Consider the following 17,805-nt stretch of genomic DNA (forward strand, 5'->3'; position numbering starts at 1 on the left):
GGGCGGCTGGGGCCAAGCTGACATTATACTGCATGGGGCAGCTGGGGCCAAGGTGACATTATACTGCATGGGGCGGCTGGGGCCAAGGTGACATTATACTGCATGGGGCGGCTGGGGCCAAGGTGACATTATACTGCATGGGGCGGCTGGGGCCAAGGTGACATTATACTGCATGGGGCGGCTGGGGCCAAGGTGACATTATACTGCATGGGGCGGCTGGGGCCAAGCTGACATTATACTGCATGGGGCGGCTGGGGCCAAGCTGACATTATACTGCATGGGGCGGCTGGGGCCAAGCTGACATTATACTGCATGGGGCGGCTGGGGCCAAGCTGACATTATACTGCATGGGGCGGCTGGGGCCAAGCTGACATTATACTGCATGGGGCGGCTGGGGCCAAGCTAACATTATACTGCATGGGGCGGCTGGGGCCAAGCTGACATTATACTGCATGGGGCGGCTGGGGCCAAGCTGACATTATACTGCATGGGGCGGCTGGGGCCAAGCTGACATTATACTGCATGGGGCGGCTGGGGCCAAGCTGACATTATACTGCATGGGGCAGGCCACAAAGTAACATTATACTGCATGGGGTGGGGCGTGCCACATGGCCAAGGGCCCAAATCGGTATAGTGTCTCCTTGTTGCCCCATACAGTAGTGTCTCCTTGTAGCTCCTGTATGGGGGCCTCAGGGAGACATTATACACTGTGGGGCTTCTACTAATGGGACTCCTGACAGGTATATTCCCCATCTCCTTCTATTGGGTAGGGGCTGCCTCAGTGGGTCTAGGCAGGAAGAGAGGACCACTACTTTAACCTCCTCCTCCAGAATCAGAGGTCCCCAGTGCTCCCAGCATTGTCCTCCCAGGCTCTTGGGAGTTCTATGGACTCCAGGATACGATGCCGCAGCAGGTACGGGGCCGCTCTCTGCCCACAGGTCCCGGGGTTGGTGTCACTTTGGTGGGCAGAGTCATGGGGAAATAGGAGCAAGAAAGATGCGGCCGCTGCGGGGACCAACATGTAATGAATGCAGGTGGCAGAACATGGACGTTTTAGAAGTGGTCGGCGCACGTGCGACCGCTTCTATGGAGTCATTAAATACCGCGGTTATTAGGAAACTGTGATATCACCGTTTCTTTATACCATGGTATATCGCAGACGCAGGTATACCGCTCAACCCTACTGCCTGATGGGTAGTTTTCCAGCCCTGCTCTCTTCTGAAAGATCTTCTAAGCTGATTACATCAAAACACTGTGTAGTTGAGGCCAAATCAGCTTAAGGCCTCTTTCACACGGGCATGGCATGTGAGGGCCGGACAAGATGCGGGTGCGTTGCAGGAAAATGCGCGATTTTTCAGCGCGAGTGCAAAGCGTTTTAATGCGTTTTGCACGTGCGTGAGAAAAATCGGCATGTTTGGTACCCAGACCCGAACTTCTTCACAGAAGTTCGGGGATCGGTGTCGTGTAGATTTTATTATTTTCCCTTATAACATGGTTATAAGGGAAAATAATAGCATTCTTAATACAGAATGCTTAGTAATATGTCCATTGAGGGGTTAAAAATAATAAACAAATTTAACTCACCCCAGCCACTTGATTGTGTAGCAGGTCTCCTCTTTCTACTTTCTTCAGGACCTGGCTAAAGGACCTTTGAGGACGTCACTGCGCTCATCACATGGTCCATCACCATGGTGATGGACCATGTGATGAGCGCAGTGATGTCACCAGGCTGAGCGTTCAAGTGGATTAAGGGGAGTTTATTAATTATTTTTTAACCCCTCCATCACTATTTTACTAAGCATTCTGTATTAAGAATGCTATTATTTTCCCTTATAATAAAATAATAAAGATCGGGTCCCCACGTTGCGGAACGAATCCGGAACCATTCATTCTCTATGGGGCCGGAAGAGATGCGGACAGCACAGAGTGTGCTGTCCGCATCCGCATTTCCGGAGCGCGGCCCCGATCTTCCGGTCCGCGGCTCCCAAAAAAAAAATAGAACATGTTCTATTCTTGTCTGCAATTGCTGGCAAGAATAGGCAGTTCTATGGGGGTGCCGGTGGGTGTATTGCGGATCCACAATACACTACGGACGTGTGAATGGACCCTTAGGGCAAGTCCGGTTTTCACAGCAAAAACCACATATATAAGATGTGGGTTGTTTTTTGATGACTGAAAAGGCTGTGGACTTCACCATCTCCACGGAGGAGAAACGCAGCATAACTCGACATGCTGTAGTCTTTAAATCAGCATCTGCCCGACGTCCACAGCATCATAGTAATCTATGATGCTGTGCGCTCCCATGCCCACGATCAATGCCGCTCCGGGACATATGGCCCGCTCACGGACCGTATATCTCGGAGGGCATACGGTCATGTGCAAGGGCCCCAAGGAAGATAAAGCAACACACATATGCAATGAACTCATGCAACTGAGCGCTTACCTCTATTCACTACACAGATCAGTAGTCTTTAGGACCCTGTGCACACCACATTTTTGCACTGTGCTGAAAGGTTCTATTTCAAGATTACAAAGACACCCAATAGCTACAACTGCATAGGCCGACTAAGGCTACTTTCACACTCGTGTTTGGTGCGGATCCGTCATGGCTCTGCATAGACGGATCCGTTCAGATAATACAACCGTCTGCATCCGTTCAGAACGGATCTGTTTGTATTATCTTTAACATAGCCAAGACGGATCTGTCTTGAACACCATTGAAAGTCAATGGAGGACGGATCAGTTTTCTATTGTGCCAGATTGTGTCATAGAAAACAGATCCGTCCCCATTGACTTACATTGTGTGACAGAACGTTTGGCTCAGTTCCATCAGACGGACACCAAAATGCTGCAAGCAGATCCTTTTCCATTCAGAATGCATTAGGTCAAAACTGATCCGTTTTGGACCGCTTGTGAGAGCCCTAAACAGATCTCACAAACGGAAACCAAAACGCCAGTGCAGTGTGAAAGTAGCCAAAACAGGGTGGTCCTATTTAATTTATTTAGAACCCACTGCGGTTTGTAGGTCCACGTGGGACTCCTGTGCAGCGTAGCTGCTTTGTGACCGCATTGTGTGGTCATACCCTTAGGGTACATTAACATGATGGCAAAAATAAATAATTACTCTTACCGGTAATTGGCTTTTCTGATAGCCTCCACAACGGCACTTATAGGAGGGATGTCCCCGCCCCGGACAGGAAACGACGACGTAGAAGCAGAAGATTTAAGAGCCTCCTCCCCCTTACCTAGTCAGTCAATAAGAGAGGACACGGAAGTGATGCCAAAAAATAAATCATATGTATTAATAACCAAGGACAATTACATCATTAGAAATTAAACAATAAATCTTAGCAGAACTTAGATCCATGTAACAATATATCAGGGAGGGAGTCCCAGTGCCGTTGTGGAGGCTATCGGAAAAAACAATTACCGGTAAGAGTAATTATTTATTTTCCCTAATGCCTCCACAACGGCACTTATAGGAGGATTAACAGAGTAATAGGATCAGGGAGGGACAGCAGCAGAAAGTACCCTGCGCCCAAATGATAAGTCCTGGATTTTAAGGATGTCCAGTATGTAGTGGTTGAAAAATGTCATAGGATTGGCCCAAGTCGCGGCTCTACATATCTGTTCTAATGATACTGATGCCACCTCAGCCCATGAGGATGATACTGCTCTGGTGGATTGAGCCCTTAGCCCCACCGGGGGCTGGAGGTCTTTCTGCAGGTATGCTAGCTTGATCATATTTTTTATCCATCTGGATATCGTAGGTTTGCTAGCCCCACAACCTTTGTTGGGCCCTTGGTACTGTAGGAACAGTTGCTCCGAGTGCCTGAAGGATGAGGTTCTGTTGAGGTAGCAGATTACAACCCTTCTTACATCAAAGTTGTGATATTTCTTCTCTTTTTCCGAAGTTGGTGAAGGACAGAACGAGGGCAGCAAAACTTCTTGTTCGCAGTGAAATTTAGACACTACCTTAGGTAGGAAGGCTGGGCAATGTTTCAGGATTATGCGGTCATCGAGGATCATTAGATAAGGAGGTTTATATGAAAAAGCTTGGATCTCCCCGACTCTTCTAGCAGTTGTAATGGCCGTAAGGAACACGGTCTTCAACGTGAGAAGTCTCAAGGATATTTCTTCTATTGGTTCAAATGAAGGAGACATTAAGACAGACAGCACTAAGTTAAGGTCCCAGGGAGCAACGGTAGGACGGGCTACAGGGGTCTTTCTCACAGCACCATTAAGAAAACGCTTTACTAAAGAGGACTCTGACAACTTGACGTCCAAAAACGCACTTAGGGCTGATACCTGCACTCTAAGGGTTGCTGGTCTGAGGCCCTTGTCAAGTCCAGCTTGAAGGAACTGCAGAATTTTAGGAATGTCTGGCAAAATTACGTCACCCGTGAATTTTTGAAAATATTTCCAGGTCCGCAGATAATTTCTGGATGTTATGGGTTTTCGGCTGTGCATGAGAGTGGAGATAACTGAATCCGAGAGTCCCTTTTTTAAAGGTGCTGCGCTCAGTCTCCAGGCCGTCAAGTTCAAGTGTTTGACGTTTGGGTGATTTACTGGGTCTTGATGAAGAAGATCCGGTACGGATGGGAGAATCCAGGATTCCCCTGCCGAAAGATGAAGTAGCAAGGGGAACCAGGATCTTCTCGGCCAGTGAGGGTCTATAAAGATTACCTTGGCCTTTCCTTCTTGCACCTTTATCAGAGTCTTTGATATTAGGCTGAAGGGAGGAAAGGCGTAAAGAAGACAGTTTGGCCATGGTCGGGATAGGGCATCTATCTATAGTGGCTGGTCCCTTTGGGAGAGGGAACAGTTTGGTCTGTTTGTTGGACTTTGTCGCAAACAGATCTATTTTTGGAGTCCCCCACTTGAGACACAACTGATGAAATACTTGCGGATTTAGGGACCACTCTCCTTCTTTCAGAGTCTGACGGCTGAGGAAGTCGACCAAAGAATTTTCTTCTCCTGACATGTAAGGCTGTAAGGGAAATTAGGTTGCTCTCTGCCCAGGAGAAGATCTTGTCGCTTACAGCTGCTAGGGAGCAACTCCTGGTTCCTCCCTGTTTGTTTAAATAGGCGACCGTAGTAGTATTGTCTGAGAAGACTTTTATACTTTTTGGTGATGTAGGCGTAAAGAGAGCGACCATGACGTAGTATACTGCTGAGTGTTCCCTTAAGTTGGAGGAGGCTTGTAGCAGATCTGTTCCCCAAGTGCCTTGGACCACTCTTCCGTCTGAGTGACCTCCCCAGCCGATGCTGCTGGCATCTGTGGTTATGATTATTTGATCTCCTTGTCTCCAGGAAACTCTCGTCTGAAGGTGTTTTCTGATTCTCGACCACATAAGAGATATTTTTACCGACTTCGGAATCATCACGCGCTTTTCCAGGGCCGAGGAGGTGCCATCCCAGGAAGATAGGAGGAACGCCTGAAGTGGTCTTGTGTGGTATTGGGCCCACCTTACTGACTGGATCGTTGACGTAAGGATACCTCGAATGGTCATGAGGTTTCTTACCGTTGTAGATTTTTGACTGCAGAATAGCGAGACTATTTCCTGGAGTTCGATCTGTTTTTTCTGTGGAAGAAAGGACATTAATTGATGGGAATCTAATGTTACCCCTAAAAAGGTCTTCCTTTGCGCCGGATTTAAGTCAGATTTTTTGAAATTTATGATTCCTGAACGTCTGCTAGGTGGGACAGAAGGGTCTCTGCACAGGGAGAAACTCCCAGAAAGTCGTCCAGGTAAGGTATAATTTGAATGCCTCTTAGGTGAAGGGCTTTGACGACCTCTGCCATGATCTTTGAAAACACCCTTGGGGTTGTGGAGAGCCCGAAGGGGAGGGCTGTGAATTGAAAGTGACAGAGCCGGTTTTTTATAAAGACAGCAATTCTTAAATACTTTTGATGGGTCATAACAATCGGGACGTGGTAATAGGCGTCCTGAAGGTCCATGGTCGCCATGAAGCAGTCTTGAGGGAGGACATTTTATGGCGGATCTCACTGACTCCATCTTGAAATCGCTTGTAAACGATAAACTTGTTTAGGCCTTTTAAGTTTATAATTAGTCGATAGGTCTTGTTGGGTTTCTGGATTAAGAAGACAGGGGAGTAAAACCCTTTGCCCTGTTCTTCCGCAGGAACCTGACGAATTAGGGCTCTTTCACACCTGCGTTCTTTTCTTCCGGCATAGAGTTCCGTCGTCGGGGCTCTATGCCGGAAGAATCCTGATCAGTTTTATCCTAATGCATTCTGAATGGAGAGAAATCCGTTCAGGATGCATCAGGATGTCTTCAGTTCCGGAACGGAACGTTTTTTGGCCGGAGAAAATACCGCAGCATGCTGCGCTTTTTGCTCCAGCCAAAAATCCTGAAGACTTGCCGCAAGGCCGGATCCGGAATTAATGCCCATTGAAAGGCATTGATCCGGATCCGGCCTTAAGCTAAACGTTGTTTCGGCGCATTGCCGGATCCGACGTTTAGCATTTTCTGAATGGTTACCATGGCTGCCAAGACGCTAAAGTCCTGGCAGCCATGGTAAAGTGTAGTGGGGAGCAGCATACTTACCGTCCGTGCGGCCCCCGAGGCGCTCCAGAGTGACGTCAGGGCGCCCCAAGCGCATGGATCACGTGATCGCATGGACACGTCATCCATGCGCATGGGGCGCTCTGACGTCATTCTGGAGCGCCCCGGGAGCCGCACGGACTGTAAGTATACCGCTCCTACTATGGCAACCAGGACTTTAATAGCGTCCTGGCTGCCATAGTAACACTGAAAGCATTTTGAAGACGGATCCGTCTTCAAATGCTTTCAGTACACTTGCGTTTTTTCCGGATCCGGGGTGTAATTCCGGCAAGTGGAGTACACGCCGGATCCGGACAACGCAAGTGTGAAAGAGGCCTTACTCCTTTCCGAATCGGAGACATAATTTCTGACTCTAGGCAAGATTGTTTCTCTCGATGAGGCAGAACTTTGTTGATCATGAAACGATCTGTTGGTACTGAAAGGAACTCTAACCTTAGGCCTTGACTTAAGGTGTCTACCACCCAGGGAGATGCTCCCATATTTTCCCAGACGGCAGCAAAGTAAATTAGTCTGCCCCCCACTTGACGTCTGGCGTCATTGTTTTGAGGATGAAGCATTTTCGGGGTTAAAGAGAAACCTTTACCTCTGGAGGGCTGCCATCTCTTCGAATTCTCTTTTTTCTTAGGACCCCCTTTGGGCTTTCTTTGATTTTAAAAGGCACGCCTCTGATGAAAATAGCGGTTCTCCATAGGGAAGCCCTTCTTTTTGTCCGCAGCTTTGTCCAGAATATCGTCTAAAGTGGTACCAAATAATCTATCGCCTTCACACGGGATGGAGCATAGGCGGTTCTTTGAGCTCGCATCCCCTGACCAGGTGCGGAGCCAGACAGCATTTCTTGTGGCATTTGATAAGGCTGCTGACCTGGCAGAGAGTTTCACTAAGTCCGCAGATGCATCAGCAAGAAAATTAGACGCTTTCTTGAGAGCTGGTAGGGAAGCCAGGATTTCTTCTCGTGGGGTACCAGCCGCCAGGTGATTTTCTAGCTGGTTCAGCCAAACTGAGAGTGTTCTTGCAGTACAGGTAGAAGCTATACTTGGCCGCAGCATAGCTATGTTAGTCTCCCATGATTTCTTTAAAAGGCTTTCGCACTTTTTGTCCATGGGGTCCCTGAGAAGGCCAGTATCCTCAAAAGGTAGCAAGGTTCTTTTAGAGATCCGGGCTACTGGTGCATCTACCTTTGGGGTTTTTTCCCCACAGGTTTGAGTCAACGTCATCAAAGGGGTATTTGCGTTTAAAGGCGCCTGATATAGCAACCCTTTTTTCTGGATCTTTCCACTCCCTAGCAATAAAGGACTTGACATTATTGTGAATGGGGAAGGTTCTTTTCTTCCTTTCCCCTAACCCTTGGTACATCTGGTCTTGTACGGAATGAGCCTCCTTCACCTCCTCAATGTTCATAGTTGCTCTGATGATTTTCAAGAGCCCATCTGTCTCTTGCGGCTGAAAGAGGGGTTTACCAGAGTAGTCTTCAGAAGAGGAGGAGTCTGACCCGGAAAAGACTTCCCCTTCATCCAACTCAAACCCAGCGTCAGAGGCTAGAGATCTTTGAGAGGTGGATGGTCTTGGGGATGACAGCATTCTTAGGTCTACTGCCGCATTAACTTCTTCTTTAATTATTGACCTCATAGATTCGAGAAGGGAAGGAGATTCCTCCGAGACAATTTTTTCTGTGCACTTGGGGCACAGATGTTTTTTTGATTTGGAGAAGAGTGCTTTGCGACAAATGGCACATTTTTTTTCGTGCCAGATCTCCACCAGGCGGTTTCGGGGTCGCGGTCTCTCTGGCCTAAGATCAAAACAGAAAACACAATGGGGAGCACATTTAGAGACCAGCAAAAAAAAAACATCTGAGAGGCCAGACCCTTCACCGGTAGTGGAAAGCAGCAGGCACCAAGTGTACAATATAAGGTATAGTACAGAATAGCATAACAGTTTTAAGCATCTCTCTCCTCTGGGAGGAGGCTTACCGGGCTGAGGACAGAGGCAGAGGGATCCACGGGCTTTCTTGCGGTGTCCATGTCTCCAGGGCCCAGCATGGTCAAGCGTAGCACGAGGATGCTGTACTGCTTGAGGGGAACTTTTAAATTCCGCTCCGCCTTCTCGCGAGATTCTCTTGCCCAAGGAGAATCTCACCCGCTGACATCAGACGTCGGATCCCGCATGCGCCCGGGGACGCCTGCAAGGACTTACTCCAAGGAACAGGAAGGGAGGCCATGCGTCCCCGAGGACCCGTTCCCTGCTCCAGCCCTCCCACATAAGTGTGGGGAAGGACCCCAGGAACCGAGGTGAGGCTGGGCGGAAAAGAGAGAGTTTCTCCTGGACTGCAGGAGCGGCTTCCATGTACGTCCGCCGGACAGGAAACAACGACTGACTAAGTAAGGGGGAGGAGGCTCTTAAATCTTCTGCTTCTACGTTGTTGTTTCCTGTCCGGGGCGGGGACATCCCTCCTATAAGTTCCGTTGTGGAGGCATTAGGGAAAATAGTCAATTTTTTTCACTGCTGCCTTTCTGAGAAACGGACGTTAAAAACACAGTCTCCTTCAATTGTATGGGGGTTGTCAGTTCATGAAAACTGACAAAATATAACATGTTCTGTTTTTTTGACGTTCATTATTCACTCGTCGTAAAAAAATAAAAATAAAAACACGGGCGTGTGAATAACCCCATACACCACCATTGTTGGAGACTAGAGTACCTTCTAAACTTGTAACAAAACTAAAAAATACACTCAACTGTTCCCCAATGCTCTGTTCCAGCGTCAATGGCCAATAATCTCCAAAGGGAACGAGTCATTAGAAAATCAACTAATTTTAAATAGGTTTTTAAAGAATTTTTGGTGATGTTATTTTTAATTTTCCACATCGATATCTATAATAAAAGGCATCACTTCTTGGTCTGTACAGTTCACTTTACTGCAGTTATCTGCTTATCGGTCATTCTAATCCTGCCTGTATTATATTACTTCTATGAATAGATAAGGCAGGATCCTCCATTCAAATAGGTGATTGCAGGAGCTTATCTATTATTTCCTTGTACAGTGACCCCTGTACATGTCACACTCTCACATAGAAGTCAATAGGGTCCCCTCCTGTCCATTGTGTCTATGGCCGTAAAGCAACACTTTAAAAGGGAATGTGTTACCCAAAAAAAATTCTGCCAGTTAAGGCCAGATAGCAACACATATCCGTTTTTATTTTCTGATTGCTCATGTATTAAATTCTATTTTCTGAACATGATTATGGGGGCGGTCATCTTGCCTGAGCTGTTCTTAACAGCATTTAGAGAGCATTCAGCAAACATGTGGCCTGTCATTTAGAGGATAGGATCGGCCTTCAAATTTAGTTTGGAGGAGGTCCGCCCTCCAGGACCCTCATTGAGGAATGAGCTGCAGTACTAAGTGCAACCACAAGAGCCAGCGCTCGATGTGGAAAATTCTGCAGCACCTTCAGAATACTAAATGTTGAAGATCCCAGAAAATAACAGATCAGCCCCCTCCCCCAATACAAGTCATCTTGACTGTGCATCCTCAGATCATCATTAGGAGCCTCATTTATTACTCTTCATTTGATGTATGTCGGCTGAACGTGCGGATTTTGGCAGGAACGGTTGATCAACTATTTTGCATGGGGTTATCCCGACTCTAGACTAAATGCAGATGTTGGGAGAGATAAGGATCAGGCTGTAGGACTTCAACTGCCTGATCCTTTTGCTTCCAGAGAGATAAATTGCTGCCAAGTGTCTGACCGTGGCTTTCTCCCCTCTCCCACTCAACCAATGCATGTTTGACTAAGGCCTGTTTCACATCTGCCAGATCCGTCACTGCTGGGCGCTGTCAGAATTCTATCCAGCCCCATTCACTATGAGTGGGGACTGGCGGCATTAAAGCAGATGTGAAACAAGCCTAAGCTGAGCATGCACATGTATTGGGCGGGGACTGGAAAATATAGCCGTGGGCAGACAGCTCTCTTATTAAAGCGAGTAGTGTAAAATTTAAAAAATAAATTATATATATATATTTTAAAATCTAACTCATCAATAAAATGTCTCACTAGTCCCACACAGCCTCTCCAGGGCCTGCTGCAGCCTTGTGCCAATTAGGCCTCATGCACACGGCTGTGTTCCGCGGCCGAGAGCGGTCCGTGGTAACTCGGCTGGGATTCCTGCTGACAGCAGGAGCGCACGGCGTCATTGGTTGCTATGACGCCGTGCGCTTCATGCTGCCGCACTACAGTAATACACTCGTATGATCTATACGAGTGTATTACTGTAGTGCAGCGGAGGCATGAAGCGCACGGCGTCATAGCAACCAATGACGCCGTGCGCTCCTGCTGTCAGCAGGAATCCCAGCCGAGTTACCACGGACCGCTCTCGGCCGCGGAACACAGCCATGTGCATGATGCCTTAACGTGATATCAGTAAGGGCACAGCAAATATCGGGGCAGTGGCATGGGACATTTTAATGGTAAGGTTTTTTAAATATTACATTGTCCCCCTAACAAATCTTGGATAGCTCATTCAGACGTCCATAGTGCATTACACCCGGTTGGCACCCCCATAGAACTGCCTATTCTTGTCTGCAAGGATATGTTCTATTTTTTTCCAGAGACGCGGACCGGAAGATCGGGGGGGGGGGGTGCTCCAGAAATGCGGATGCGGAGAGCACATAGTGTTCTCTCTGCATCCATTCATGCGGGACGGATGCGGACCCGTTATACAGACGTGTAAATGGAGCCTAAGGCTGCACACCAATGTAACAGGCCTAAGATTGGGGAATTTATTAACGCTTCTACAGCAGTTTTGTGGCGTAGAAAAGACAAAAAATTTGGTGAAATTCCCATTTTGCATAAAAATTTTATGCCGCATTGACCAGTTTTCTAAAAAGTAGGTAGGGGTCATGCCCCACCTAACACATATAACAATACTTGTGCCAGAAAATATGGCAGCAAGATGCTGATATAGATATTATTTTCTGGTGCTCAGACCTCCTGGGATAATGCCAATTATTAAGAGGCATTTATGATGAAGTTCTCCGTTGCAAAACCAGTCATTAGAAATGAAACGTCAGACTCTCCATCGTAAGTACTTATTGACCAAAAAACAAATACACCCAGAAGTTGTTGGCATCAAGTGACACTTTATATGGGTGAATGTAATGATATGTGTTGGTGATTACAATATCAGAGCTAAAGGATATATTTATTGGGGAAAACTGTACAACTGAAAAGAGGGAACGCATGTGGCGGCAGGATGTCCTGCACATGTTGCTGAGCTGTTAGCGCCCCTCGTATCACTACCAGGGGTGACCACCAGTCCTATACCATGGCTCCCTAGATCATCACACCAGCAGTTGGGGCAGTGTGTCACTCCACAGCAAAGGCAGGGTTGAAGCCCTCACCACAAGGGCTCCATACCTGATCATCATGGGATCCCAAACAGAACCTTGATTTGTCGCTAAAGACGATACGTTTCCAGTCTGTAGCAGTCCAGGTTTCTTGTTCACACCACTGCAAAAGAAGGCAATGGAGGCTGGCAGTCAATGACGGGACAATTAATGGGTGCCGAGATACCAAGTACTTGGAAATGGTCTTGGCAAAGAGAGGGGTGTGTAATGATGGTGCCACCTGTATAATGAATCTGTGAGAGTCGCTCGTCGGTGGATCAAATGGCCCTCTCTACTTATGGTCTGTCTGGGCCGTCCGAAGCCAGCTCGGTGTGTGTGAGTGCCCTCATGTAATCAGTGCTCCCAAAATTCTCTAACAGCTAGGTCAGAATAGCCGAGATGGCGGGCAATCTGTCGAATGCATCATAGACACATGTCTAGCAGTTAAAGATCTCTCGCCAAGAGGTGCACTACCCAAAAGTAACCTTTGAGAGACTTTTTGCAGGGCAGAGTGGGGAACACTTTTATGCCCTCTTGTGGCAAGATCCAGCATCTACTCAGACCACACCTATAATCACTTACATATCTGCATGCTGAATTTTTCAGCAATTTGAGAGCCCTCGATGCAACAGCAACTGATACTGTATGAGAGCCAGGAGGAGCAGCCTCTTGTGTAACACCGTCTTGGCGTTAACCTCGGTACACGGATTGAGTGACACCATTTGTGATTTATGTGCTACGCCGTACATCTAATCCTCGCCTTGGGGCTCATGCACACCTTTAATTCTGTATACAAATCTGTACACCATGTCATCCTTTCGGGGTACAACATGGTGCCTCATTGAGGAACTATACGAGGCATGTGCATGCCTGGGGGCCCATAACACCAACCAACTGGAACTGTGCGCTCTTCTACATGGTCCATGCACGTGGGTTGTGCAAAGCAAAGCCAGGAGATTCCATTTTCCAGTCAAGACCTGAGGTTGTGCAAAGCCAAGCAAGGAGATTCCATTTTCCAGTCAAGACCTGTATAAATAAGCTGAAGGCAGTTACTGTGGGATACATAGGTACCGCACTATTGTGTGATTTTTTGAGACTCTGCAGAGGAACCCGTAGTAGTTTGTTCCAAGTGAACGCTGGAAGTGTCGACATCTTGGGTCTGACGAGGTGGACAACGCTCCCTTTGATTGAGGAGCAGCGCGGTTCCACCACTATCGCATTGTACTTTTATGTGAATATATCCATTTCCCTTTTGGGGACCAGCAGCTCAAGTACCATTAAGCCACATGATTAGAACTATTTTATTGTGACTTTTGTACAATACACGGTCTTAACTGCGGTAGGTAATTCACACAATGGAGGTCGAGTCAGGCTAAGTTCACACTGCATCGGTGCACTGAGAAACGCTCCCTGGGCATACAAGGTTTACAGTTCCACAGGCCTCCATGAATGGCCTTCATCAGGTCTTATGGGTTGGTATGGAAACAGGACCATGTGGGAGACCGACACAACATTATGTCAACCGTTACAGGCCTCAAACTGATATTCTGAGGTAAAACAGATTGTCCAGCCATTACCTATCATCAGGATAGGTCATCAATATCTGGCGCTCCATGTGAGCGCGGCTTCCTGATCATTACACTACGTGTTGTCTCCTGTGGAGTGTTTGCTTCATTCAAGTGAATGGAGCGAGTACTCGTCGTTACACTGCACTTCTGAGACAACGTGCAGTGTCAGGGTCCATTCAGACGTCCGCAAAACACTGACACCAGCACTATATAGAGGATTCCTATTCTTGTCCGCAGCTGCGGACAAGAATAGGACACGCTCTATTTTTTTGAGGAGCCGCGGACCGGAAATGCGGATGCTGTCCGCATCTTTTCCGGCCCCATTGAAAATGAATGGGTCAGCACCTGTTCCGCATAATTGCGGAATGGATCCGGACAGAATGGACCCTAATGAAGAGAAAGTAGTGCTCGCATGGAACGCCTCCTCCTCTTCCAACACCCCCGCCGATCAGATACTGATGACCTATCCTGACGATATCAATATTAACTGGACAACCCCTTTAAGCCCCTGATGGAAGAGACCAGTTTAGTGGATACTAGGCCGTACCTTGCCTACTTACCGCCAGACACCCTGTGCAATTCCTTGAGGCTCTGCTGCCACACTATCAGCTGTGATTGGTTTGCAAGAGATCCACCAAGGAAGTGTGCCAGTATGAAGGGTTAGGCTGGCAGGCACAAGCTCAAACTTGTATGAAAGTAAATCAGTTTTTTTTATTCCTATTTGTGCTTTCTTGTGAAGCGATATCCAGGGCTACTGTAAATGTAAAAATCACAGCAGGGGCCCCGGGGTGCCCGGTGCCATCACCGCCTGTGTGCGAATGGCTCAGAACTGTACGATGAAGTGCAAAACCAGATCTTACAAATGAAAGCGGGACTCGTTATAGGCAAGAAAGCCACATTTTATAAGAGGTCTGAAAGAAAAATTGTAAAAAATACACAAGTTGCCTCTCAAGGCATCATCACGTGACAAAAAAAGAAAAAAAAAGAAGCCAAATAACAAATGATACCAAGTACAAATGCTTTGAACTGGTCATCTGATGTCTGAACCCCTAAACTCCAAATCTATATTATCTTCAAGACCAGTGTGAACAGGTATTTGGCGGTTTTCCAGGATTTTTATTTTTTTTTACCATTCCTTAGAATAGGCCATCAAGGTCAAATCGGCAGTGGTCCGACCACACACACCCCCGGTGATCAGCTGTTTTTGAGCTGTTCCCTGGAGCTAAACAGCTCCATCCATTGTGTAGTGGTCAGAACTTGTAACTGCAGCCTGGCTCCCATTCATTGCTTCCTAAAGCAGCTCCATCCACTACACAACAGGGGCGCTGGGTGTCGGACCTCTGCCAATCAAATATTGATGCTGAGGACTGGCCATCAATATAAAAATCCTATAAAAACCCTTAAAATGGGTCATCTGGGAATTTGATTTTAAGGACCTATTCTCAGGATAGGCTTCCGACCATCAGGCAGAGGCTGCAGTGCAAAACGATCCCTTCCGCCTCTTCCGCTCAGTGAATGGGGCTGGGCTTCAGTACCAAGTACAGTCACTAGCCAACGTATGGCGCTGTGCTTGGTAAACTGTGAAGACGGTAGCGCTCCACAGAGCTGCAGCGAGCATAGCGGCCTCCTCAAAACAGAAGTTGGACCCCCGATGATCTGATATTGATGACCTCTCCTAAGGATAATACAAGAAAATGTAGACTAGCACATTCATAGTCACAGGTGCATATCCATAAAGCTAACATGCAGGAAGCAAACGAAAAGAGGTATGGCAGCACAATATTTCATATACAAACAATAGAACTGAGAAATAAGGATCATTCTAACTTAAAATAGTATTATACCTACTAGAAATTAAAAAAATAGAAGCTCTTTGCGCACATATTTGATCAAACATGTGTCGGGCCCATCTAGGCGTCAAGGTGGCTTCTGCAGATGGGTCTTTAACACTAATTTACCGCCTCTCCTGTATGTTAGCTTTATGGATGTGCATCTGCGACTATGAATGTGCTTGTCTACATTTTCTTGTAGTATATATTGAGGGTAGCTGCCTCTTTTAGATTGCGCACTCCCCACCCATCTGCCTGGGGCTTCTGAGTATATATGTAGCTGGTTCCTACACTGCCCTGAACAGGAGAGGCAGTTCTGTTAGTGTTAGGGACCCATCTGCAGAAGCCACCTTGATGTTGGTAGATGGGCCCGACACGTTTGATCAAAAATGTGCACAAAGAGCTTCTATTTTTTTCCATTTATAGTAGGTATAATACCATTTTAAGTTAGAATGATCCCTTTTTCTCAGTTCTATTGTTTGTATGTGAAATACTGTGCTGCCATACCTCTTTTCGTTCGCTTACTGTATGTCAGCTTTATGGATATGCATCTGCGATTATGGATGTGCTAGTTGCTCATTCATCAGGTAATCGGCATCGGCGGTACATTTACACCGACAGATAATTGCTAAAGACGTTATGATTCGTGTTGCTTTTTTTTTTTTGCGGACCCATTGTAACACTGCTTATCCTCCTCTGTAAAATGGACTAGAATAGGACACATTCATTTTTTTCTGCCTGGCTGCAGGAAGGACATACAGATGTGGACAGCACGCGAGATGCGCTGTCCTCATTTTTTGCGGCCCTATTGAAATAAATGGGTCCACCTTCAACAAAATGCAGATTGGATGCGGAGCAAAAAAAGATAGCGGCTCCTGTCATGGTAGGTCTTTGCTGAGTCCAATAAAGCGGTGGAGGGCAGGTGAGCGCAGGGTCATTAGCAGCATGAGGACTGTGTGGGAGGCGCACCGCCGCTACGACAGCTCCAGCAGGTCATGTGAGGTTCCCCCCAGCCCCGGCGAAACCATACAAAAGATGCCTCCATCCTGCTGAGCACTGTCATGGAGGAGGTTTCCCCAGTCTATGTCGCCGACACCATGTCTAACAAAGGGCAGGTTTTCCTCTCCCACAAGTTTGTCTGTGTGATGATTTCCTAGGAGACCACCCTGGAGGGCACAGCCAGTAGTAACCTTGTGGTGCTCTGACAGCGGGCATGTCTCCCTGTAAACAGCCACAGACCCATTGTGTCTGCTAATGGGTCTCCACGCTGCGGACGGCAGACTGGCACCATTCCCTCCTGACAGCAGGGCACATCCACCACCGTTCCAGTTATAGTGACCCACATGCCCTTGCCAGACTGATGCCAATGCCCTTTCACCTATATTACCAGCCCCTATACCTTACAAATCACAGGCGCCAACTATTTGCATTCTGACATTTTCTTGGCATGCACCTTCTATACAGGAAGCCCACATCATGCCAACCCAGTGAATGGGCAGTGCGCCTCTTACCTGCAGGGGTGGCCCCAAACACCCTCACCACTGGCACTCTTCTTACAGGGCAGTCTCTGAAGTGGGATTTGGTTACATCCAAGCCTGGCACAGGAGCAGCCAAATAATAATCCGCAGTCACCAAGCGCAGGGAGAACATGTTTGCAGCTGACCCCCTCTGCCCGTCCTCACTGTCCCAGACAGTGGAGGTACATGGAAGTATGCTCACAGCAGTCCGCCGCACACAGTCGTATCCAGGCTAGGCACCCGGATCATGGCTTCTGCACTCACGTACAAGTACAGCTATGTACAGACGGGCCCTCTGCTGCCAGACGTGCCTCAGCAGCTGCAGCGCTCCGTGTCACGTGTCGGGTCACCGGGTGTCTTATGCTGCGAGCTCGCCCCCGCACCGGTCTTCCAGCTCCATGTCACACTCCTGCCGAGCCGGGCTCAAGATTTCTCCGATCACGGTCCTCTCTGCGGCCGCCGCAGCTGTTGTTGCCATGATGGTGACGTCACGGGGAGGGAAAGTGACAAGCTGGTGGGGGTGATGGTGGGCGTGGCCGCCGTACACTGAGTGTAAGCGTCGGCCCCGCCCCAGGCCGCACGCTCGGGGATCCGATGTAGTAGTAGTAACCCGTTCAGGAGCCGTGCGCCGCACACAATGGGGGGCAGAACAGGAAGTAGCGTGGACGGCTGCCTTCACTAATACACGGGGATTTGCTGTCTCTATATTTAGCGCCGCCGCAAGGCTGCCACACCTCTGCTAGTTTCCATTCCCTAAGATATCAATGAGCGGTTCACGCAGGCGCCGTGCTGCAGGGCTGAAGATGGCTGGGTAGGTGTACACTTGTTTTCTGTAGGGCTTCTATTGTAGAAAGCAATCTGTGAGGAGAATACTATATTACTTCTGTAGCATGCTGAGCAAATACCATAGTGCAGCGCAATC

General features: G+C 47.9%; 1 protein-coding gene across 1 annotated transcript in view; it reads right to left on the minus strand.

Moving 5' to 3' along the window:
* The window catches only part of REV3L (REV3 like, DNA directed polymerase zeta catalytic subunit), a 209,996-nt gene extending 192,631 nt beyond the window's left edge, over positions 1–17,365 (minus strand). The window contains exon 1 of the mRNA XM_040428881.1: positions 16,878–17,365. Within this exon, the coding sequence (XP_040284815.1) occupies positions 16,878–17,016 (139 nt within the window). The 5' untranslated portion in view covers positions 17,017–17,365. The remainder of the gene's footprint in view (positions 1–16,877) is intronic.
* Positions 17,366–17,805: the final 440 nt, after the last annotated feature.

The sequence above is a fragment of the Bufo bufo genome, chromosome 4 (assembly GCF_905171765.1).
Source record: "Bufo bufo chromosome 4, aBufBuf1.1, whole genome shotgun sequence".
Classification (NCBI taxonomy): domain Eukaryota; kingdom Metazoa; phylum Chordata; class Amphibia; order Anura; family Bufonidae; genus Bufo; species Bufo bufo.